This window comes from Atractosteus spatula, chromosome 8 (genome assembly GCF_055471065.1).
Source record: "Atractosteus spatula isolate fAtrSpa1 chromosome 8, fAtrSpa1.hap1, whole genome shotgun sequence".
NCBI classification, from domain to species: Eukaryota; Metazoa; Chordata; class Actinopteri; order Semionotiformes; family Lepisosteidae; genus Atractosteus; species Atractosteus spatula.
The window spans coordinates 3,163,511-3,189,600 of NC_142713.1; the positions used below are offsets into that span (position 1 = coordinate 3,163,511).

The 26,090-nt window shown below is 48.7% G+C and overlaps 1 protein-coding gene across 1 annotated transcript; it reads right to left on the reverse strand.

The window, feature by feature from the left end:
* Nucleotides 1-425: 425 nt before the first annotated feature.
* Nucleotides 426-16,545, reverse strand: ccdc77 (coiled-coil domain containing 77). Its single transcript, XM_088923930.1, has 11 exons — nucleotides 16,477-16,545; nucleotides 13,796-14,022; nucleotides 11,257-11,399; nucleotides 10,307-10,403; nucleotides 9,826-9,889; nucleotides 8,786-8,871; nucleotides 7,826-7,974; nucleotides 6,921-7,152; nucleotides 6,017-6,142; nucleotides 4,122-4,274; nucleotides 426-2,745 (listed from the first exon to the last, which is right to left on the reverse strand). The coding sequence occupies exons 2-11, from the start codon at nucleotides 14,006-14,008 to the stop codon at nucleotides 2,599-2,601; spliced, it is 1,410 nt and encodes a 469-aa protein (XP_088780056.1). The 5' UTR covers nucleotides 14,009-14,022; nucleotides 16,477-16,545; the 3' UTR covers nucleotides 426-2,598.
* Nucleotides 16,546-26,090: the final 9,545 nt, after the last annotated feature.

The following is a 26,090-nucleotide window of genomic DNA, read 5'->3' on the forward strand; positions in this document are numbered from 1 at the left end:
AAACCCTCTTCTTCAGAAAAGCCTTTACTGAACTGGTTCTGCTCTTCACCCCTCTGCTTTTCTTAGTACCACCATCCATGTCTCCTCTGTGTGTTGTCATTGTGTCTTATCTTGTGTATTCTTTTTATTTATTGTTGTTGTCATCCTGTAAAGCGCTTTGAGAAGCCACCTTTCAAGGCGCTATATAAAATAAAGTTTATTATTATTATACTCATTTTGAGCAAGATAAGCCGTACTGTTGAGCACTGCTTCTGATAAAACGTAAGACGTGATTCAGACCTTCATACCCATTTGTGCAAGGCAACAAAACGCACAATTCCACGCATTTTTTCAAATAAATCATATAGTCACAGCACACACACACACACACACAAACGCACTCTCACACCCAAGAAAGGCCTGGTCCTTTTCACAGAATGCGAAATAAAACAAAGAAAATAACCCTTTATTAAATATCTACAAGGATTTACAAAACCGGCTGGGTAAAAATAAATTTTAGATGTACCGTAATGAGCTATAATGTCTTGGCACCAAAATTTAAAAAAAAAAAAAAACTCAAGATGGGAGAATCCCTGAAGCTGTTTTATCTACAATTATTTCTGATCGTCAAGAACATAAACAAATGAGAAAGAATCGTCTGGAATACTATAAAGTATATTATATGATCTAAGCACATCCAGGCAAAGTCAGGAAAAAAAAGCTTTCAATCCCAATGCAACCTAATATGAAAATCGTAATCTATAGATGACCAACGGCATGTTGAAATGAATCTACTCCTAAGAACGGTTATGTGGAATCCACTCGTATTTTTGTTTTTACTGGGCAAAATTGTATTTCTTTTCAGCCTCTCAGGGCGTTGAACCTTAGATGACGGCAGAGAAGAGCGCTCACAGCCAGAATAAACGCAGCGACGCCGTCCCTTCGGTTCAGGACAAAACCAGCCCTGCTTTCACGGAGCACTTCAAGTCGCCCGCAGGGGGGGTCAGACCTGGAAATGGCCTTCCCGCCGTTTTACGCGATCGGTTTAGCAAGGAGACAAAGTTAAACAAACAGTCTCGGGCCTTACAGGCTGAACGCCGAACCTGTTGTTCGTGGGGGATCGCAAAGTGAAAAACAAGCTCGGATCGGCCGGTCCGTGAGTCAAAGGGCTGGATAGCAAACCATCAATCCGAAACCAAAGCAGACGGATTTGGCTAGAAAATGATCCGTTTTGTCGGCTTCACACCTGGAACGGAATTAAGCCCCCAGACACAGGAGGAGGTGTTCAAAAGACATCTTGAATCGGTCAGGTTATTATTATTATTTTTTTTTTGTTGAATCCCTTGTCCCAGAGGCCGTCGGAGCTCAGCGAGCCAACAGCCGAGCCAGGGCGCTGAAGGGAGGACTCGCGCCGTCCTCCCTTCTGGACTGGCCGAGAACGCCGCCAGCTCAGGGGGAACTGGGCAAGCCCCAGCGATCACTGTGGGAGGTCGAGGCAAGGTGCACCCTGGGCCAGTTTGCTCTTTATATCCTGACCCTGTCCAGCTCCAGAGATGAGTGGTGAACTCTGCTGCCGACACTGCAGCAGTCTCGGGCGGCCAGCCAGCCAGCCAGCCAGCCAGCCAGCGTGACAGGCTCAAGCCAGGAATCTCTGGTTCGGCCGATCTCATTCCTCCCCCCCGCCTTCAATGTCAGGGGAGGTGTTTATCGGGCTTGTTTAAAGCACACACAAGTGGGCTCCGAAACGTCTCCGTTTCAACTTCTCAGGTTGAGCACGATGAACCAGATGTCGCTGGTTATCAGCCGAGAGCTGATGTGTATCTGTATGCATATGTGTTTGTTTAGGTGTACAGATATATGCATGTGAAAGTGTATGTGTTTGTACATGTTTCTGTGCATATATACGTGTATGTGAGTCTGAAGGTGCATGTATATGTGTATTGCAGTGACCTGTGTATATGTATGTGTATACAGTACATGTGAACGCTTTGCCGAGTCAATTGTAGGGGGTGGGGTTGGGGATTAGTTGGCCAGGGCTCTCTTGACCACCTGGAAAACAGTGATCTTAGCTCCCAGGTGCCCGTGCGCTCGCGGTGACATCACTGCGGGCAGCGCCTCTCCTCCAATCAGAGCAGAGGCTCCTGCAAGTCCTTAGGGAGCCTGCAGCAAGTGAATAGATGAACAGCCCCGTGGGAACACAGGAATTGTTCCAGTGAGCGGGGGATGTGTAAAAAAACAGCTGGAGATTCCAGACTGGTTGGGACATAAAATAAAATAAATAGTTAGGAGCTCTAATGCGGGGAAAAAAAAGATATCAAAAGATGTAGTTGGCATCATCTAAAAACAATGACCTGGGCTTTAATTAAGTCTAAAATATACATATACATATTAATAAAGGTATTATTATTTTATTTATGGGTGATTAATTAATTTGAAACGCTTGAGGATTTGTGGGCTAAACGCATTCTTGAAAATGCATCCTGCTTCTTTCAGGATGCGCCAATAATTGAAACTACCACAAACAAACGTCCGTTTTTAAAATCGGAAATAAAATAAGAGACGGGGGGGGGCTCAGAGCTCACTGTCCAACGGCCATGGCTTCAGCCCCCCGGATCGGCCTCAGCACAACCGCAGCTCGTTCTCCAGTCCGTAGATTTTGGCCTTCAGGGTCTTCAGCTCCCCCTGGATCTTCCTGGTGCGGGTGTTGCTCTGCCTCACCTCCTGGAGGATGGCCAGGTCCTGGTTGGGCCCCACGTTTAGCGTCACCTGGGGGGCCCGGAAAAGGAGAGATTGAGGGTCCGTGGGAGGTGGGAAGAGGGAGGAGTAAGGGGGTGTGCAGCGCTGCCCACCCTCTCTCCAGTTAGAGGAGGACTGCAGTCCCGATTGCTCTCAGAACTGGTGAGGAAATGTGGGTAACAAAATAAATTTGTGGGTGGAACGGAACACAATGTGCAGATTACAAAATGAAGCAGGAAATCGTGGAGGCCCCGGCAGTCACCATGTTGTCGCAAAGCCCCGGGTCTCTCCACGGGGCGAGACGGAGAGCTTGTGAGAGCTGTGACGTGAGGCGGCCCTTCCTGCTCACTAGTCCCTGCACTGACTCTGGTACTGTGATGGACGAGCGGATAAGGACAGGTTGTGCAGCAGACATTTCACTGATCTGTATGCAGAGTTAACAAGTAGTATGTGTCAATAAAACCGTCTGGAAGTCGAGAGCGATCTTTCAGCTGGATTGTTTTACATTGCATACTGTGTACTGCACCGTTTACAATGTAATAGAATCACGTCCCCTGTCGTCGTTCTGAATCGCAAAACATGGCGCTGCGCAGACCTGGAAATTTCCCCTATTTTGTGACGGAAATTGGAGGTTTTACAAGTTACTGCAGAGAAACAATGAATACCGATGACATTTCAATGTCGTGCTTTATCCCCGTGGGAGCAACACAGTTGCACATTGCTGGCTCGCACTATTGAGGCCCTGGGTTCAATGCCAGAGCTGGGGTGCTGTCTGTGCGGAGTTTGCATGTTCTCCCCCACGTTCGCGTGGGTTTCCTCCGGGTGCTCCGGTTTCCTCCCACAGTCCGAAGACATGCTGGCGGGTTCATTGGCTTCTGGGATTTTTTTTCCTGGTGTATGTGTGTGTCCTGTGATGGACTGGCGTCCCACCCACAATGTACCCTGGCTTGAAACCTGTTGCTTGCTGGGATAGACTCTGGCTCCCCCATGACCCTGAATTGGATAAAGCGGTTGGAAAATGGATGGATGGCCTTAATCACCGTAAAAGCCTGTCTACCTCTGGTCACACAGTACGCCTTTTAATTGACTCTCAGTGGTTTCTCTGTGGCTCAGGATCTGCGCCTGTGGCTGGGAGGTTGCCGGTTCGAATCCCGCGGCCGGCAGAGGAATCCTACTCCGTTGGGCCCCTGAGCGAGGCCCTTCACCCCAGCTGCTCCAGGGGCGCCGTATAAATGGCTGACCCTGCGCTCTGACCCCCCAGCTTCTCTCCCTGTCTGTGTGTCTCCTGGAGAGCAAGCTGGGGTCTGTGAACAAGACAAATTCCTCATGCAAGAAATTGTACAGGGCTAATAAAGTGATCTGATCTGATCTTATAACACTGAAGGAGCTGAGGACAACGCGCCCACCTTGAAGAGCTGCTTCTCCACCTCCTTCAGCCTCTGGCGCAGGTGCTTGATGTCCGTCTTGAAGCCCTCCACCTCCATGGACCGCCTCTTCTCCAGAGCCTCGTAGCGCTGGGTCATCAACTGCAGCCGCTTGGCCATTTTGTCCGAACGCTCCTGAAGAGAGGGAGTGACGGAGATGACACGTACACTACGTATAGGGAGGAGGAACTCAGGTGAACTGGTAGCCCAGTATGTGATCTCCTGTCCCAGCCTGAGGAACAGACAGTGAGCCTGTCTCTCAATAATAATAATACAGTGTGTGATCTCCTGTCCCAGCCTGAGGAACAGACAGTGAGCCTGTCTCTCAATAATAATAATACAGTGTGTGATCTCCTGTCCCAGCCTGAGGAACAGACAGTGAGCCTGTCTCTCAATAATAATAATACAGTGTGTGATCTCCTGTCCCAGCCTGAGGAACAGACAGTGAGCCTGTCTCTCAATAATAATAATACAGTGTGTGATCTCCTGTCCCAGCCTGAGGAACAGTGAGCCTGTCTCTCAATAATAATAATACAGTGTGTGATCTCCTGTCCCAGCCTGAGGAACAGACAGTGAGCCTATCTGTCAGCATGTTGCATGTAAACGTCCTATGATGTGTTTGTATTGTAAATGTCTGTAGACGTTGTGTTGATTGTACGTGCTTTGGCAACACTGTAGTTCAACGCTGTTGGAATTGAATAAAATTGAAGGACAGAGAGAGAGAGAGAGAGAGAGTGAGAGAGCACACAGAGCCCGGAGTCAAAACTGGCCGGCGAGGAAGGACTGAGGTGTGGCGGTAAAGAACAGCCTCCGCGTATTTTCCTTCAAAGCCGAACGGCACAAGCCTACAGCGTGAACGCTACGGCTCGGGGGGTCGCGGAAGAGGCTCTCCACGAACGACGGGAGTTACGCGAACCTCTCCCGAGGCTGGTGAACGCTGGGCTCCCACCTTCCTTCCTTTGGGAGCCTATTCTGGGGCGGAGGGAGAACGAGAGTGCAGAGCCGGGCAGCGGACGAGGTCCAGCTTTGCGATTTGGTGGTATGCACGCGGTCAGTCGCGCTGTACTGAAGTAACCTGTGCCGGTCAGCACTTAACAATCAAGCCCCCCAAGCCCTCAAAACTGTTTGACTGTTACGTGCACTCCCAGTTGGCCCAAGTTTCTTCAAGGTCTCTTGAGTGGAGGGGTGACTCACGCGTCTTACACGTGATTCAGCAGCATGAAAGTGAACAGGGGTCGTAGTTAATTAGGGTCTTGGTTAATTGCCCAGGGGTAGCCCAACAGCCTAACTTTCTGACCGTGTTTACACCTTATATGGTAACAAACTGCTACTGACCAATCCGAAATGGATGTTTTTGTCTGGAAAGGTTTGCTCGCCTGAAGAAGGCTCCGCGGCCGAAACCTTGTGTTTCTTTTCTTCTCGTTTCAGCAGGGAATAAATCTCTTACTTGTTCCTTTGCAGCCTACGCATGCTGACACAGCTCCCCACCTGAACTATTTCTGCTGCGACCCACTATGCCTTCTGCTAAATCTTTTCCCAGATCTCTTCATCGTTCCTCCTCCTCCTCCTCCTCCCTGGGCTCCTTGCCCCCTTCTCTCACCAAACCAGCACTCCGTCTCTTCATGGCGCTCTGTTCCAAGACCAGGCTTTCTACCCGCCTCCTGTTCCTTTCCATTACGATATAATTCCCGAAAAGGATCTCGCCTGGAATGGAACACTTCAAGAATAAAAGCCTGTTACTGCCCTGAGGAAAGTGAGTGAGAGACGGGGTTATCCTGTCCACGTCCGTCTGTCCTCCTTCCTTTGTTGCAATAAAGAGGTCTCCGGCTCGATCGGCCAGGGACGCGCGGTTTCCCGAGAAGACGGACGAGCGGTACCTTGAAGATCTCCCTGCCCACGTCGCCCTCCTCTCGGATCTGGGCCAGCTCCGTCTCCAGGCCCACGCACTGCTCCCGGTACATGTCAGCCAGGCGGTGCGCCTGCTTCAGCTGCTCCTCCAGGGCCTGGCGAGACAAACCGCTGAGCTCGGCTTCCTGCCGCGCGGGCTGCACATGCCCGCTGCCACCCGCCGAGACGAGATGTAACTTTAATCGTCCATCCAAAAGGGTGGACATTCGTGAAACCGGTGTCATCACTCTGTTTGGTTCCCCAGACCATGGTCATGGCCTCCTAATAACCCCCCTCTCTGAACTGGCTCCATCCCTCTGCTCTCCTCCCCACTGAGAGCTGGTGTGTGTGAGAGGACTGGAGCATCATCCAGGTGGGGCTGCACACTGGTGGGGGTAGTGGGATTCCCCCTGACCTGGGAAGGGCTCGGAGTGGAGGGTCCAGATAAGCGCTATATAAGTGTAAGGGTGATTATTGTTAATTATATGGTAATAGACTCTCCTACTGTGGTATTATAAAGTAGAGTACAGCGTTGTACTGGAGTACCAGTTATGGCCTCCTAATAACCCCCCTCTCTGAACTGGCTCCATCCCTCTGCTCTCCTCCCCACTGAGAGCTGGTGTGTGTGAGAGGACTGGAGCATCATCCAGGTTGGGAGGCTACACATTGGTGTTAGCAGTGGGATTCCCCCTGACCTGGGAAGAGCTCTGAGTGGAGGGTCCAGAAAAGAGCTATATAAATGTAAGGACAACATTATTATTATTAGTATTATTATTATTATGACAATGATGTTTATTCCACCCATTATCACGATAACAAGAATAGTATTGATAATGACGACGACGATGATGACATTATTATGTCGATGACCGTCACACCTTCAGGGACACCCACCTTGACCTCCTCCCGGGACTCCGTCTCCGTGGGGGGCGGCGGCGGCGGCGGGTGGGCCAGCTCCCGCTCGGGATCGCCGCGGCCCTGCCGCAGCCTGTCCCGGCAGGCGTCCAGCTCCCGCAGCAGCCGGTCCTTCTCCGCCATCCAGCACTTCTCCTGGGCCCTGCCCTCGAACTTCAGCTGCAGGAAGTCCCGGGTGCTGTCGTAGAGCAGGCTCTGGGTCCGGTGCAGCCTGCGGCGGGGGGAGAGGGGGACTGAGCCCAGCACGCACGGCTCACGCCCTGCTCACGCCCCGACCCGCAGGAGCTCGAGGGACCGCAAGCAATCGACACGTCTTTTAAAAAAGGTAAGTTAGGTTAAAAGTACCCTTTAAAAGTTAAGTTAAAAAAGCTCAGCAGGTGTGAGCCTGGCCAGTACCTGGAGGGGAGACTCCTGGGAAAGCTGAGGCTGCTGCTGGGAGAGGTGTGAGTGGGGCCAGCAGGGGGCGCTCACCCTGCGGTCTGTGTGGGTCCTCATGCCCCAGTATAGCGACGGGGACACTAGACTGTAAACAGGCGCCGTCCTTCGGATGAGACGTAAAACCGAGGTCCTGACTCTCTGTGGTCATTAACAATCCCAGGGTGTCTCTCGACAAGAGTAGGGGTGTTACCCCAGTGTCCTGGCCAAATGTCCCCCCTGGCCTTTACCCATCATGGCCTCCTAATAACCCCCCTCTCTGAACTGGCTTCACCCCTCTGCTCTCCTCCCCACTGAGAGCTGGTGTGTGTGAGAGGACTGGAGCATCATCCAGGTGGGGCTGCACACTGGTGGGGGTAGTGGGATTCCCCCTGACCTGAAAAGAGCTCGGAGTGGAGGGTCCAGATAAGCGCTATATAAGTGTAAGCAATTAATAATAATAATATTACTTGTCGGTGAGGGCGGAGATGCGGTCTTGGTCTCGCTGGTGCTGCAGCTGGGCCTCCTCCACGCGGATGCGCCGGTCCTCCAGCAAGGACTCCACCTGCTCCTTGGCCAGCCGGGTCTGCTCCTCCATCTGGGCCTGCAGCGCCTCCACCTGGACACGGGCGGCAGGGCGGAGCGCCGGCTCAGCAATTTATGTTAAAAGAGGGGGAACCGCGCAGTCCCCAGTTTCTCAGGCCGGTTATCAAATCTCGGACGAGACAAAATAAATTCACTGACACGGGCACAAAATCGTGAACTTTGTGCAAGTCCGGTAAGTCTCCATGTTGTGAGAAACCCCTGGTCTCTCCACGGGGGCCAGAGGGAGAGTTTGCGAGAATAGTGACGTGAGGCGGCCCTTCCTGCTCGCTAGTCCCTGTACTGACTGAGGCACTGTGATGGACGAGTGGATAAGTACAGGTTGGGCAGCAGACGTTTCACCGCAGGAATGTTCCAACCTGATCTGTGTGCAGAGTTAACAATTAAGTAGTATTTGTCAACGAATCCGTCTGGAAGACGAGAGCGCTATTTCTATTGGATGAGAAGAGCTGGATTCACAAGCCTGCTTGTCTACAGAGTCACAGGGCCGCTTCACCTCACCGGAGGTCTCGTGGCCTCGTTCTGAATCACAGAGCCTGGCGCAGCGCAGACCTGGAAATCTCCTCTCTTCCGTGATGGAAATTGGAGGTTTTACACGTTACTGTATTACTTTTTACTTTTGTCGTGGTTTGAAACGCGCTCATGTTTCCCCATGACTCAGAAAGAGCTCTGAGTGGAGGGTCCAGAAAAGAGCTGTATAAGTGTAAGCAATTATAACTATCATCCTCACTACAGCTGGCTGCCACAGGCCCCCTTCCTGAGGCTGGGCTGCAGGCACTCAGTCTTAGCTGCAGGGCCGTGTCCTGGCCTGGGGGCTCTAGGGCTACCTGGAGCAGCAGGGTCTGACTGTCCTTCTTGTAGCTCTCCGGGCTTTCAATAGCTTCATCCCCCCTTGAAGCCTTCCTGCGGGTCACTGTGTAAGAAGCACAAAGAAGGGTTGAAAACAGAACTAAATCACAAGGCATTCCTTGTGTACGGAGCTTTCAAAAGTCATGTCATTTCTTTTTTGGGGGGACTTTTGGACCATAAGATCAAAATTGTGCCGGGCGGTTTGAGTTCAGGCATGGTCACGTGCTCTCCCCAAGAAAAGACTGCCGTTCCAGTGTGTGTGTGGTCTTAAGTCCCTGAGCAGATACACATATGACAGAAAAAACAGTGTCCAACTACAGGAAAGAGCATTAAAATCCCAAAACAGGAGGCACTCCTTTACACAGATAGTGGTGGGAGTGTGGAACAAGCCGCCCGGCCATGTTACTGAAGACGAAACCCTGGACTGCTTCCAGATGCAGCTGGACGAGATCCTCCATTCGGGACGGGGGGGGCGGCAGTACTGTACACAAAGAGTGGTGGGGGGGTGGAACAAGCTGCACAGCTAAGATGTTGGAGCCGAATCCCTGGCTTCTCTCAACAAACGTCTGGATGAGTTCCAGGGATCAATCAGCTACCTCACGGCTTATTCTCAGTTATAAGAACATAAGAATGGATACAAACAAGAGGAGGAACCATTTTTCATGTTCTTATACAAGTAGGGAAAACTATTCTCAGCAGAAGACAGAGCAAGATTCAAAATCCCCGGTACCAATGCATTCACTAATGCACGAGAGCAACGCTTAAAAATACTCAATGATTTCTCAATTTCAGGTGCAACTCGAATTTTGATATTTGGTTCACTCCTATTCAAGGGGGTATTAAATCAGAGTTGCACAATGCTCTGAATTTCTCTGTTAAAGGCTGTGCAGCTGTAATAAGCTTCCCCACCTCAGCAGGATTAAAGGCACATGTGCCGATTAAACATCCTGCAGCGTTTCTATTCATAACTGCTTGGCTGTTGTGTGGAGGAATTAAATTGTTCAGAAATCAGCCCGACCTGTTTTTGTCCTCTTAAGGGGCTCTCTCCCAGTGGGCTGGGTCTGCTTTTGAGAGATGGTAACCTAAAAAGAAGACAACGTAACAGTTTGGATTTAAATAAAACCTCCGCCGCAGAGGGGTCTCAGGGTCTGTGAATTTACTTTGGATTGACGTTATGCAAACCACAGTCCTGTTATCTCACTCGTGTCTTTTTGCAGTATGTGCAGTTCGAATTCCTGAAAGACCTTCAATTACTCTCACAGCTTGTGTCATTTTTGCATTTTAATAGTTGGTAACATTTTTTATTCTGTAGGTTATTCTAAGAGAAGATCACTTTATTAGCCATGTACAATTTCTTGCAAGAACTTCCAGCCAAAGGTGCAGATCCCCATGACCTTTAAAGCGCTTTGAGTGGAGTGTCCAGAAAAGCGCTACATAAGTCTAAGCAATTATGATCATTATTATTATTATAAGGGAGAGGGGGAGAAAAGGTGTCTCACCTTGTGGGGGGGTTCCTTATGAAAGTAGGTGATTTCTCCAGCGTCAGGGCCCACCAGGGCCAGAAGATGCTGAATTTTCTTCCGATCCTCTAGTTCCCTGGATTGAGACAAGGAATGACACTGCATTGACACAAAACACGGCCGTCTACCACCTGTAGGGGTGCCTGTCCCACAAAACACGGATGTCAATTATACAGTAAGTGCCTGTAGGGCTTCAGCTACACAGACTTTACAGATGGGAAATGTTGTTTTCCCATGTCCATCTGCAGTCAGTTGTTTCTCTTAGTACGCAAGAACCTGAGAAGGTCACAGACCAAAGAACAAAATAAATGCCCTGTCATGTTTCGAGCGCTGCTTTGGTTTTCTGGTAGAATGGTTGCCTGCCTTCTGGAAGGTCCTGGGTTCGATTCCAGGACAATGCACAAGTTGCACTGTAAATTGCTGTTTTAACACTGGTGGCGGTGGAGGGGAGTCCCCATGACCTGTAAAGTGCTTTGAGTGGAGTGTCCAGAAAAGCAATATATAAGTGTAAGGATTATTATAATTACTATTGTTGAAATGCATGTAATGTAAATTGAAAAAAAGAGAAAGAGGTAAAGATATAAAAATACAGTGAGTTAAGGAGAGGTTTGATATTTCACAATACTGTACATGCTTCTAAATGCCCCTGCAAAAAAAATTCGTCTTTCCAGACCACAACACTGCAAATTAATTTCAATGAAATCTAAGGTACGTGATCTGTTTCTGCAACTCTATATGCCTACCAGTGTAAAAAAAAGAGGATAGAAAATTACAAGAAAGAAGAAAAATCAAGTAATCATTAAGGAAGTATAAGGATGCATAGAGGACTCGGATCAAAACACACTTTGAACCTTAAGATCAGGCAGATTTTGGGTGTATTAATGAAGGGGAGGGCGAGACGGCGGCGTCCGGGGACGGCGCAGACCTACCTGATCTTGAGCCGGTCGTTCTCGGCGTACAGCCTGAGAGCCTGCTCCCTCCCCTGGAACAGGTAGACCTGCATGTCGCTCAGGGCCTTCTGCAGCTCCGCGATCTCGCCCTCGCGCTGGCGCATCTCCCACTCCATCTTGTGCTGGGTTGGGGGAACACGGCCACAGAGTCAGAGAGGCGCGAGCCCAGCGAAAAGCGCAGAAATGGCGAAGCGGGGCTGGGGAAGGCACTGCTTCAGAACCACTCCTGCGCAGATCGCATCAGGGAGAGCGCACACTCCTGCGCAGATCGCTTCAGGGAGAGCGCACTCCTGCGCAGATCGCTTCAGGGAGTGCGCACTCCTGCGCAGATCGCATCAGGGAGAGCGCGCACTCCTGCGCAGATCGCATCAGGGAGAGCGCGCACTCCTGCGCAGATCGCATCAGGGAGAGCGCGCACTCCTGCGCAGATCGCATCAGGGAGAGCGCGCACTCCTGTGCAGATCGCATCAGGGAGAGCGCGCACTCCTGTGCAGATCGCATCAGGGAGAGCGCACACTCCTGCGCAGATCGAATCAGGGAGAGCGCACACTCCTGCGCAGATCGAATCAGGGAGAGCGCACACTCCTGCGCAGATCGCATCAGGGAGAGGGCACTCCTGTGCAGATCGCATCAGGGAGAGCGCACACCTGCGCAGATCGCATCAGGGAGAGCGCACACTCCTGCGCAGATCGCATCAGGGAGCGGGCACACTCCTGCGCAGATCGCATCAGGGAGAGGGCACTCCTGCGCAGATCGCATCAGGGAGAGGGCACTCCTGCGCAGATCGCATCAGGGAGAGCGCACACCTGCGCAGATCGCATCAGGGAGAGCACACTCCTGCGCAGATCGCTTCAGGGAGCGGGCACTCCTGCGCAGATCGCATCAGGGAGAGCACACTCCTGCGCAGATCGCATCAGGGAGAGGGCACTCCTGCGCAGATCGCATCAGGGAGAGGGCACTCCTGTGCAGATCGCATCAGGGAGAGCACACTCCTGTGCAGATCGCATCAGGGAGAGCACACTCCTGTGCAGATCGCATCAGGGAGAGCACACTCCTGTGCAGATCGCATCAGGGAGAGCGCACACTCCTGCGCAGATCGCATCAGGGAGAGCGCACACTCCTGCGCAGATCGCATCAGGGAGAGCGCACACTCCTGCGCAGATCGCATCAGGGAGAGCGCACACTCCTGTGCAGATCGCATCAGGGAAAGGGCACTCCTGCACAGATCGCATCAGGGAGAGGGCACTCCTGCGCAGATCGCATCAGGGAGAGCGCACACTCCTGCGCAGATCGCTTCAAGGAGCGGACACACTCCTCCGCTGATCGCATCAGGGAGCGGGCACACTCCTCCGCTGATCGCATCAGGGAGCGGGCACACTCCTCCGCTGATCGCATCAGGGAGCGGGCACACTCCTCCGCAGATCGCATCAGGGAGAGCACACTCCTGTGCAGATCGCATCAGGGAGAGCACACACTCCTGCGCAGATCACATCAGGGAGAGCGCACACTCCTGCGCAGATCGCATCAGGGAGAGCGCACACTCCTGCGCAGATCGCATCAGGGAGCGGGCACACTCCTGCGCAGATCGCATCAGGGAGAGCGCACTCCTGTGCAGATCGCATCAGGGAGAGCGCACACTCCTGCGCAGATCGCATCAGGGAGAGCGCACACTCCTGCGCAGATCGCATCAGGGAGAGCGCACACTCCTGTGCAGATCGCATCAGGGAGCGGGCACACTCCTGCGCAGATCGCATCAGGGAGCGGGCACTCCTGCACAGATCGCATCAGGGAGCCGGCGAACTCCTGTGCAGATTGCATCAGGGAGCCGGCACACTCCTGCGCAGATCGCATCAGGGAGCGGGCACACTCCTGCGCAGATTGCATCAGGGAGCGGGCACACTCCTGCGCAGATCGCATCATGGAGAGCGCACACCTGCACAGATCGCTTCAGGGAGCGGGCACACTCCTGCGCAGATCACTTCAGGGAGCGGGCACACTCCTGCGCAGATCGCACGAGGCAGCGCACAAACACCTGCGCAAATCGCACGAGGCAGCGCACAAACACCTGCGCAGATCGCACGAGGCAGCGCACAAACACCTGCGCAGATCATACGAGGCAGCGCACAAACACCTGCGCAGATCCCACGAGGCAGCGCACAAACACCTGCGCAGATCGCACGAGGCAGCGCACAAACACCTGCGCAGATCGCACGAGGCAGCGCACAAACACCTGCGCAGATCGCACGAGGCAGCGCACAAACACCTGCGCAGATCCCACGAGGCAGCGCACAAACACCTGCGCAGATCGCACGAGGCAGCGCGCACATCTATGTGGACCACCACAGCTGCTGCTGCTGCTACTGCACTCATTTTTAGACAAAGAGGACAGAGCTCAGAAAAAGGAACTGTGAGCACAGTCAGCGAGTAACGAGACAAGGCACCCGGAGTCACAAGCCACGCAGGAAACCGGATCCACACGTTTCCCGATCCGGAGTCCTGCCTGCCCTCGGCGCCGTACCTGATCCTCGGTCGTGAAGCGGTACTTCTCCAGCATCTGCAGCAGCTCCTCGTGCTCGCCGTCGAACTCCGCCACCTTGCGGCGGTAGAACTCCAGCAGCTCCCGGGACGGCCGCAGGCACGCCAGCCGCTCGCCGACGGGAGGGAGGGGAGAGGCGCCGGCGTCCCGGCCGGGGGTCCGGCCGCCGAGGAGCGGAGAGCAACGTCCAGCCATGCTGCCGGGCTTGGCTGCCGGGGGACAGAGAGGAGCAGAGAAGAAGGTTCCCATAATAATAATAATAATAATCCCTAAAACTTATATAGCGCTTTTCTGGACACTCCACTCCGAGCTCTTTCCAGATCAGGGGGACTCCCACTACCCCAACCAGTGTGCAGCCCCACCTGGATGATGCTCCAGTCCTCTCACACACACCAGCTCTCAGTGGGGAGGAGAGCAGAGGGATGGAGCCAGTTCAGAGAGGGGGGTTATTAGGAGGCCATGAGGGGTAAAGGCCAGGGGGGAAATTTGGCCAGGACACTGGGGTGACACCCCTACTCTTGTCGAGAGACACCCTGGGATTGTTAATGACCACAGAGAGTCAGGACCTCGGTTTTACATCTCATCTGAAGGATGGCGCCTTTTTACAGTCTAGTGTCCCCGTCACTATACTGGGGCATGAGGACCCACACAGACCGCAGGGTGAGCGCCCCCTGCTGGCCCCACTAACACCTCTTCCAGCAGCAGCCTTAGTTTTTCCCAGGAGGTCTCCCATCCAGGCTCACACCTGCTTAGCTTCTGTGGGTTGCCAGTTGTGAGTTGCAGAGTGATATGGCTGCAGCTTTACTTTTTCGCAGGAAGAGGAATCTGTACGGCAGGTGGGGGGGGAGGGGGGGGGGGCACACGCAGACGAGCGTCACGGCTCAACAGGAAAGAGGAGGCGGTGGCTGTTAATGGTGGAAATGCCTCCTAGGAGGCCTGAGTAATCTGAGGTGGCGGACTTAGGACGTTAATGTGAAGCTGTACTGTACGGGGGCAGCCCAGTGGCACAGTGGTCGGCATTGCTACCTCGCAGCGCAGGGGCCCCGGGTTCAATTCCAGACCTGGGGTGCTGTCTGTGTGGAGTTTGCATGTTCTCCCCGGGTTTGCGTAGGCTTCCTCCGGGTGCTCCGGTGTCCTCCCACAGTCCAAAGACATGCTGGTGGGTTAACTGGCTTCTGGGAAAATCGGCCCTGGTGTGTGTGTGTGTGTGCCCTGCAATGGACTGGCGTCCCTTCCAGGATGTACCCTGCCTTGCGCCCGCTGCTTGCTGGGAGCCCCGTGTCACCGTGCCACTCACTATAAATACAGATTAATCCTTCAAATTTAAGCTAATAGAAATGCAGGTAACTCTATTATTGATACTCTATCAAGTATATCTATTATAGGAACAAGTAATAGGTTTATTCCATGCTGAAAAAAAGAAGAGAGAAAACGCAACGTTTCGGCCGTGGAGCCTTCTTCAGGTGTCTCTTTCTTCTTTTTTTTCAGCAGGGAATAAACCTATTACTTGTTCCTTTGCAGCCTACGCATGCTGACGCAGCTACCCACCTGAATATCTATTATAGATATCTATCTATTATGGATATATAGGTATATCTATTATAGATATTCTGGTTTCTGATTAAGCTTCAAATGCCCCCATCTTCCACCCTACGTTATACATGTGTGTGAAACAAAACTTTCAATCACAATCACCTGTGATTAATATGAAGCTTAAAACTGGAGTTAAACGCCACGAGTGTGTGTGAAGAACTACCACCACATTCATCGGAGAACGCACAGATCCCACTCCAAATAATCTCTTTTTAAACATCGGTCATATTGACTGCAATTCCGGTTTTATTTTTCCGGTTGCGAGACGTCGGTGTTCCTATCAAGATGCGAAACTAGTTTTTTTTTTTTCCTTATTTTGCGCAGAGATGTTACAAAGCAGAAGGCACGTTTCTTTTTGACGGGAAGGGGGGGGGGGGCTCTTTGGAGTTAACAGCGCACGTACGGGAGTTAATAAGTTGTTTTTACTAGAAGCATTAAAGGATTAACTTTCGGGGGTGGGGAGGTTACAGCATTTAACTCTATAAAAACAAAATGCTGATCAGTTCTGCCTCACTAGACGCGACTCAAGCCTCCGTTGTCATGGCGCCCCCACAGGCGGGACATTTAAACCAACTGAACTTCAACAGCACGGTCACCGTGAGGAGGAGAAACTCTTTTCCTTCGCATTTTCAGCTCATTTCTTCTTCTTTTTCACCCGTCTGGCTGCGATATTATGTTTGTTTGTTTGTTTGTTTGGCTGGCTCTCTCTCTCTTTGACACGAATTATTATTTGTATCTGTCTGCATGAACACTGGCGCGACTGCAGACGAATAGAAAACGACGACGGCTTCCCCAGGATTAATCCCACGAACCGACCGTGGAAATCACATCAGCGGAGCTCGCTGTAAGCGATAGTAAAACGCAAGCCACGCATTTTGCGAACATCAATCCAAATAAAGTAGCCAGCGACGGGATTATACCTGATAACGACCCCCCTTTCCCTGTGCAATTTGCGACTTTCCTAGGCGATGCAATATCGCTTGCAAAAGTAAAGCAAGTTACTGGGGAAAGAAAAACAATGTTGAGCCTAACAGACCTAGCCTGAAAAGAAAAGTACAAATCGTGTTTACCTGGAGCTGTTAAAAGAAGCAGTCGGGTCTTCCTGCTGTTAACCTGAGCTCAACAGACAGACCTCAGCCAGCCAATCAGAGGGCGACTTCCTCCCGACAGTTGGCCGGACTTCCGCCTCCTCTGGCGCGGGGGTGTGTGGGAATTGAAGTCCTGCACAAACACCAGGGATATCGGGGAGGGGGTGACTAGGAATTCCTGTCGTGTGGCGGGGTGACCAGCCGTAGCCTTACAGAGCTACAGTCCAGCTGGTCTTGTGAGACACCCTTAAATCATCAATTGTAAAGGCTTCAGAAAAGACTAAAGAATACACATGAGTTGCGATCTTTTTTAGGAAGTTCCCTGGTGCAGCTGCGGTCATTGGGATCTTATTGCACTAATCACGCAAGTGGTCAAAAAAGTGATCTCAGCATTTAGAAAATAATGATTTAAAGGTGTAGTATAAATCCTGTTGGATTAGCCCCTGGTCTAATCCGTCAAGCAATAAAGCAGTTGCAATTTGTGGTGGGATCTGTTTCTCGCACAAATATGTCATTTCCCCTGAAATCCTCTTCGGGGTAGGACTGCAACTACTGTATCAGACCCGTCCACAGCAGTGGTGACACTGTCTCAGACACACCTCCAGTGGGGGTGACACTATATCAGACACACCCACAGTGGGAGTGTCACTAAATCAGACAAACCCACAGTGAGATGTGACACTATATCAGACACACCCACAGTGGGAGTGTCACTAAATCAGACACACCTCCAATGGGAGTAACACTATATCAGACACATCCAGAGTGGGGGGTGACACTATTTCAGACACACCTCCAGTGGGAGTGCCACTGTATCAGACACACCCACGGTGGGAGTGGCACTATATCAGACACACCCACAGTGGGAGTGACACTGTATCAGACACACCCACAGTGGGAGTGACACTATATCAGACACACCTCCAGTGGGAGTGGCACTATATAAGACACACCCACAGTGGGAGTGACACTGTCTCAGACACACCTCCAGTGGGAGTGGCACTATATCAGACACACCCACAGTGGGGGTGACACCATCTTAGACACGCCCACAGACAATGTGATTATATTGGTTACATTTCAGGAACAAGTAAAGGAAAAAGTAAAGTAAATAAGCACAATGTTTCGGCTGTGGGGCCTTCTTCAGGAGTCTTTTCTTCTCTTTTCAGCGTGGGATAAACCTGTACTTGTTTCTCTGCAGCCTACGCATGCTGAGGCAGCTCCCTACTGGAACTACATTTCAGGAAGCACTGCTGGATGAGGGCAGCTCTGAAACTCAGAAATTGCTAAAATGCTGCTCCCACTTTAAAAATAAAATCCCGTCTGACCTTTTCACAGCTGAAAAGCCGTGATTTTCAATGTGCTGAAACAGAAAAATGAAATAAATTCCTCTGTGATTAAGAACTGGAGCAAAGAAAACACCATTCCTACAAGCCCAGGGTTAGAAAACCCCTTTCCTAGAGTCAGATTCAGTTGTATATCCCAAGATACTCCAGCAGGGGAAAGTGTGTGTCAGTTCTTAAATCACAGCCACCACGGATAAATTCTCTTTACTGGTTGTTAAACCAGTTCCGCATGTTCATTGAGGACATATGGTGATTAATGTCAGATGTGGAATTTTCTAAAACGTCTTCTCGAAATCCAAACATCATAATGTGCTGTTACTCATCCCAGAATGATGTGTGACTTAAAGAAAGTCTGTGCTGACAAATTCTTTCTTTTTAAATACAAGGTAGAAGCTCAAAGTTATATTTTCTACTAGTGTATTCCAGCATTACAAATTTCGTACATTTTCATACGTTTGAGTTTTTTCCATATCAGCTTTTCCCAGTTTGCCGTTTCTCAATGTATTTCTGTTAGAAAAACACCTATTCAATCACATAGTGGTCATATTTTCTTAAAGATTTATTTCCCAGGCTATTAAACAGCATTGCCTGCGGAAGAGAGTAGCCCATCTTTTGCAAGGATGTTATTGAACCTGAAAGGTACCACCTGGGATAAATTATCCATTCATTTTCTAACACACTCCCACCAGGGATAATGTTCCTAGAAGCCAATTAACTCCCCAGCATGTCTTTGGACTGTGGGAAGAAACCAGAGCACCTGGAGGAAACCCATGTGAACCTGGGGAGAACATGCAAACTCCACACAGACAGCACCCAAGAAGATCAGAATTGAACCCAGGACCCCCACACTACAAGGCAGCAATGCTAACCACTGCCCCACCCATTCGGGATGATCGATATACCAAATTTGGTTTCAAGAACCGGTGCCTGTTGATTCTGGCAGCAATTGTTGGCAGCCAACACCGATCACTGCTGCTTGAGAAAATCTAATATTAAAAATTAAAATGTAAACCTTCTGGATATTTTACCAGTTTTTAAGAAACATGTGCTTTTCTCTAGCTTCTGAAAAGAGGAAAGGGGCCCAAGCCAGAATGACTAAAATGTCCTTTTAATTCCTGCAGACTGCAGGAAAACAAGCAGAAATTAATAAAAAGGCAACGTTAAGTCTGTCCCAAGGCCCCTGGTCTATTAATGTGGCAATCAGAACACCAAAAGCTTTTTTAAAGTGAAGTAATGGGTTGTCTAATTCCATGAGGCACTGTGGGCTCCCACGTCCGAGCAGTTTGTGCATAAAATTTTGGGGGAAACGTATCTTCTTTGCATGAATACAAAAAAGAACTTAAAACAAGATTTTTCTACCTATTCTCTGACATACATTAAGTCTCTGACATGTTTGGAAACATGTAACAAAGACACAGGCTTCTATTATTTTATCTTGACTTCTCAAATGAGGCCAGAATGAGTAAAACTTTATTTTAATTACTACAAACTACAGGAAAACCAGTACTACTCAGGACACAAATAACATTTAGCACCTGGATGACTATAGGAGGGAATTATACTCTTCCCCAGTAAAACAGAAGATGGGGTTCATGAAGTCTCCCTCCAAGGCCAACAGACAATACATTTTGGTGAACAGAAGACTGTGATCTTTTTCAAAAAGCGAGGGAGGAAGTAAAGTAATGGCTCATTTCTTTCCGAGAAACACCATGTGGTACTCTCAATCTAGAGCATGAGTTCTTTGAAAAGCTTATTGTCTTCGCATAAATGCTAAAAGAACTTTAAAAAAAACGTTCTCTGGCTTAAACAACCGCTTGGGAATATGTTGCACAGACTTGGGCAGGGCGACCCAGCTCTGTGACACTCATGTGAGTCAGAAACTTTGGAAAACCGACAGCGCCTTTTTAATTGAGGGAGATTTTCTAACAGTAAGGAATCCTGTCACTCACTGACTGCAAAGGGGATTTCACAAGCTGCGGGGAGAAATGGCGGGGTTGGGATTCGTCAGTCTTGTTTCTCGGCAAACGGCAACTCCTGTGTCTTCCTGGATGATGGGTGCAGGCTTCATGTGATGTCACTGAGAGATGCATTGCTCCTCCAATCAGTGCTGACTCTCCTGTAAGGCACTGCGGAGCTCTTAGCACGTCACAGGTTAAAGACAGCATGTCCCAAAGCAGAGACTCCTGTGACTTCCTGGATGAAGCGTGTGGGCTTCCTGTGATGTCACTGCGAGACAAGTTGCTCCTCCAATCCGTGCTGTGACCCTCCTATAAAGCACTGTGTAGCTTGCAGAGTGTCAAAAGATGATTGGCTCAAGGTGTAGGCCAGTGGGAGGAGCTTTTGGAAAGGAGATGCAGTGATTGTCCGTCTCCCCATGTAGTATAAGAAATCATTGTTGTGAGATGAGACGTAGACAAACAATTGAAGATTCGAAATTGGTTGGGTATTAAAAGAAAAAAACAGTAAGATTTTTCACAATGATGCCAGCATTAAAATGTTTTTGTGTATTTTAAAATTTTAATGAATAGGAATGAATCAATTAAGTTAAAAAAATACAATTACAGTACAACTCATGCTTTTGTTGAAAAAAACAAAACAAAAAGTCCACACTTGCTGAGACAAAAATGCAGAAGGTAAAAAAGAGCAATGGCAAACGGGGGGGGGGGGGGGCAATTGCTTACACAAAGGGTGGTGGGAGTGTGGAACAGGCTCCCCAGCCATGTTGTTGAAGCCGATACCCTGGTGGCTTCTTCAAGGAAACAGCTGGGTCAGATCCTCCAGTCAGGACAGGAGACACCTCTTTATGCAAACAGTGGTAGGCGTATGGCTCTATTAGGTACTAAATACCAAAAGGGATAGATAGGTCAAAAGGTTTTGCATGTCCTTAACCCAAGTCTCCTGAAAGAGATGGTGCGATGTTGCACAGGAGATTCTGATTGGAAAGTCTTTCAGATGTTCAGGGTTAGTACTGGACAAGCCCACTCACCCACTCAGTAATTACTGTAGTTTTAACTGAAAAGCACTGTTAAACTAATATTCACATGCACAAACTATGTACCCATCCATTTTTTTATCCAAAGCAATGAGCTCTTCCCTCTCTTGGTCTGCCATCCCAGTAAAATTTGGGATGTTTAACTGGTGGTTAAACAATTTAAATCTCACATTTGTAATGAAACAGAGCGGAGAGGCAGGGCCATACACACTGCGTGAGCTTGGAAGCTGAGCCTGAGCTTTTTAGGACCAAAATCAAGACGATATCCAAGCTGGTGCTTTATAATGGAGGAGGTTTTCCTGAAGCTTGAAAGATGGAAGATAACAACCTTCTAAAGGGCGAATCAGAGGGGGATTGCGATTATCGGTCTACCTGCTGTCAAAAAGCCAGGATTGTGGCCTAACTGGAAAAAGAAATCAAGAGGTTTCTGAATAGCCTCACTCACACAGGGCAAAGTGACATTTAACAAATCACACTGTCCTGTGTTCGGGTTTTTGCCATATCAGCTTTTCCCAGAGATTGGAATTTTACAGTCTTCAAATGTATTTCTGTTAAAAAAAACACATATTCAATCACAGCATTGCCTGCAGAAGAGAGGAGCCCATATTTTGCAAGATGTTATTGCAGGACGTTATTGAACCTGAAAAGGTATCACCTGGGATAATTTCATCCATTCATTTTCTAACACACTCCCACCAGGGACCATGTTCCCAGAAGCCAATGAACTCACCAGCATGGCTTGGGACTGTGGGCAGAAACCAGAGCACCTGGGGGAAACCCCACGTGAACATGGGGGAGAACATGCAAACTCCACACAGACAGCACCACAGGGTCGGAATTGTCCAATTAGGGTCTGTTTAAGAGCTCCGAAAATGACTCATCTGGCTACGGTCCTGACTTTTTGACAGCATCTGATTCGCCCTTTTAGAAGTTTGTTTTCGTTTATCTTTCAAGCTTCAAGAAAAGCTTTGCCTTCATAGAGCATCAGCTTCTGATACTTCAAAAGCTTTTGATAATCAGTCTAAGACATGGACATTCCAGCTGGGGAAACTCGGCTGCTTCTGCTACATCTTGTGCTTGAACAGAATTCTGGAGCTCAAGTAGGGAGCTGCGTCAGCATGCGCAGGCTGCAAAGGAACATGTAAAGGTTTATTCCCTGCTGAGAAGAGAAGAGAAGGAACACAACGTTCAGGCGCTGATAAGCAACCACTGGACTCAAAGCTACAAAGTACCAAACGTAGTGTGTTATCGCTCCATGAACATGTGCTAAACTCTGACTTGGTGCATTAGCTAATCACATTCTGAAGCTAGAAAATAAATAAAAAGGCTTCAGTCGTTCACAATATTAACGAGGTACTGAGGGATCCCTGTAGGATGAGGGTCTTGCATCGTAACGTTATGACAAACCAAATGAGTAAGGCAGAGCAGTAAGGTGGGGCAGTAGTCAGCATTGCTGCCTTGCAGTGCTGGGGACCTAGGTTCAAAATCAGACAGGGGATACTGTCTGTGGGGAGTCTGCATGTTCTCCCTGTGTTTGGGTTTCCTCTCACAGTCCAAAGACATGCAGGTAGGATATTTGGCTTCTGGTGTGAGTGTTTGCGTGTCTGGTTGTGTGCCTTGTGATGGATGAGTAATGCAGGCTGAACGGTTTAGTGACGTATCCTCTTCCCGGATGGGGGGGAGGGATATTTTCTCTTCGTAAGGTCTTCCAAAATAAACAGCACGATTTTCATCAGTTCGGTTATCCTCTTGTGGAGTCACCTCCCACTCATCAAAGAAGATTTCGAAGAAACAGAGCTCGTCTCATCTGAACTGTAGCAGCAGCAACAAGTCTAAGTAAAGATAAATTAATCTTTGTCCTGAAGCCCTTGCTAAAGTTCTTCAGCAAGGATACATCGCAAGAAGTAATCTTACATACAGGCGATATCTTACAAGAAATCTATCTATTCATCATGGGAAAGCCCAGACACGTTGTCAGATCAGATAACATCTCTTCTTCCTCGAAAGAGCCAGGTGAGTTCGCTTGGGTAAAACAAAAGAGATAAATAAGCAGCACTGCAAATAAGGTCTTCACAGCGTGTAGGGAGATAGTAGGGCAGTCAGAGCCTTAAACTCAACTACAGATGTCTGACTTGCCAGAGAAAGAATGAAGGACAACTGTAAGAGCCAGACAGCAGTGACGCAGCCTGTGGTGGGCAGGGGTCAGAGGTCAGAGGTCACATCAGGATAGCTGGAAGATCACCCAATATGGATGTCAACCCTAGACCTGCCTTAGGAAATATATCTTTAGCAGGAATTGAGTAAAACAAATAATTTATATAATCCACAGAAAACATGCGTTCTGTAGCTACTGTGTCGTGCTGCAGTAGCTCCAATACTTTGTAAGAAGAGCCTTTACTGAACTGGTCCCATTCTTCACCCCTCTGCTCTTCTTAGTACCACCTTCCACGGTCTCCTCTATTGTTATTGTTGTATTGTTGTAATTGTATATTGTAATTGTGTCTTATCTTGTGTATTCTTCTTATTTATTGTTGTTGTCATCCTGTAAAGCGCTTTGAGAAGCCACCTTTAAAGGCGCTATATAAAATAAAGTTGTTTATTATTATTATTATTATTATTATTATTATTATTATTATTATTTGTAAGACTTTGAGGTGGGGAGTAGGTTCTCTGGAAAGTAATCTCTCCAAGCAAGGTGTGGGGTGGGGGGGGGGGTCTTTAAGCTGCCTCTCCAAGAGCTGTAGGGAATACAGTTGAAGATTTTTCATATCCCTGATAGGGATCTTCCTCAGTGCCTGTACGTTTTTAACAACCTTCCATTGCAAATTCTAAAATGTTTTTGCTGCTGATCCATGTCTCTGTGCTTTCGTTTGGCCTTATTTCCACCCTGAGGTCGACGTGACTACCAAGATGAATCGGCACAAATAAGACCAGCTGGAATTACTGTGCTTATCAGAAGATTCCTCTTGGCAGCTCCTCAGCTACAAAGTCCTACAGTAACACTTGAAAAGTCCCGGGGAGTGCTCTGTGTGAATCTGGGAAAAGGACAGAAACCCGTGAGATGAAAACAGTAATGCTCATTTTACAGTCGTACTAAATGTGACAAATATTTGTGTCTCTGTCCCTTTCTGATCCATCTAGCGTAATCAAGACCGGTGCTGCTGGTGTTGTGGCTGATCAGAATATTTCTCTTTCTGGAAGCCTGCCATTCAGGGCTTTTGGAATGAATTCAAAATTCAAAGCTGCATTGTTAGAAAACACACACAAACTTTTTTTTTTTGTGTCGTCAAGACGAAGGAATTTACAGTTAGCCCCAAAATAACAATCGACTGTTCTGTTTTCACTTTTCGTTTGACAGTTATATTATGTTTTTATGTAGTGAACTATTTATGGCATATCAACATGGGATACATATGGAAATGTAATTAGTAAAAACACAACAGCTAATATCCACACAAAAAAAAAGGCTTTATTTTCTTTCACAGAATAAAATGAGGTCTTAATGGGGTCATACATTATATATATATAACCTAAGACAACATGTTATCTTTAGTAACTTAGTTTAGTTAAACTTTGGTTAATTTAGTTTTCAGTGAAAGCACAGTACCTCCTACACGTTACTTCTCATACAGTATATAAAATCGCTGGGGATACAGATATACCTCTTCCCAACTTGGGGAACAGACATCCAAAAACTATTTTTTTTAGCTGAAAAATACATCCTGATATGTTTCTGATCCCAACAGAGGAGTTCAATTAATCCTGTCTCAAAATATTCAGTTCGACTCAGGCTTTTTTATCCTCAGGAGGAAACTAGGTTGTAGGTTTATTTGATTTAATGTCTTTTTTTGGAAACGTATTTGATATCACAGTCTAATCCAACCATACGACAAGGAAGACGAACGTTACCGACAGAGAAGACTGTACAGCGGTGCTACAGGAGATAAGAGAGAAGAGAGTTACTTCACGTTGTTAGAGAGGGACATTGCCCAGTGTGTGATCTCCTGTCCCAGCCTGAGGAACAGTGAGTCTGTCTCCCAATAATAATAATACAGTGTGTGTTCACCTGTCCCAGCCTGAGGAACAGACAGTGAGCCTGTCTTCCAATAATAATAATACAGTGTGTGATCTCCTGTCCCAGCCTGAGGAACAGTGAGCCTGTCTCTCAATAATAATAATACAGTGTGTGATCTCCTGTCCCAGCCTGAGGAACAGTGAGTCTGTCTCCCAATAATGCTCAATATGTTTAAAGTATATGTGAATATTTTAGGACGTGTCTCTGTGGTAAATGTCTGTAGATTTTATTTTACTTTTATTTTATGTTTTGTTCCACGTTAATTTTATTATTTTTATCTGCTTCGGCAACACTGATTGTACCCAGCGGTCATGCTAATAAAGCCCCTTGAATTGAATTGAAAATATTGCAGAGGGCTTGAGAGATTTCTCGGTACACAACGGCGTCTCCCAGCTGGGTTATAGTGTAAATTCACAGGGAGTGAGACGCACACTCCATAATTCTCCCGGAATTCTTTACAACCCTTCGCCTGTAGAAGACGTTTCAATTTTCCCGGTCTATTACGGTTCATACTACCAATGTTAGGAAAGGCAATTGTTGTCTTGGTGGTGTATTTTGTGCCTGTCACTCTGTCACAAGATAGTCACATGGCTTCCTTTCCTGTTCATGGTTGCTGACCGTCGTACAGGAGCGATTGCGGGACAGGAAGGTCACACCAGCAAAACACTGCAAACCGAAAACACTCCAAACTCTCTTTGACATCAGCCCTGCAGTCCAAACACAGCCCCACTCCCCGGGTGCATCCGTCGGCCTGGAAATAAAGTCTGGACAAAAGTCCCTTCTGCGTGGTCTGCCCTCTGGGCATCACAGACAGGCAACCGTGATCACCAGCCCCCTCGTTCAACAGGCTATTCTGAGGCACAGGCAGGTTTGCACACAGAACCCATAGGGAAATATACTGACAAGCGGTGGATCGTCAGTCCATGAGAAATCGTGAAAACACACACACACATACAAAAATAAAATAAAAGAAGCACTTCTAAGAATACGAAAAAAAAAACAAGCAATCCCGCTGGCGATATGGTACAGCGACAGATGACAGCGGAGAGGGAAAAAACCGGGGATGCCCCCCCCCGTTCCTGCCTACGGTCAGGGAGTTGGTTCGTGGTAGATTAATCACGGGTAGAAGAAAACAAACAAACTCATGCTGCGCGAAAGACGAGCCCCCACCGGCTCAGGGTTT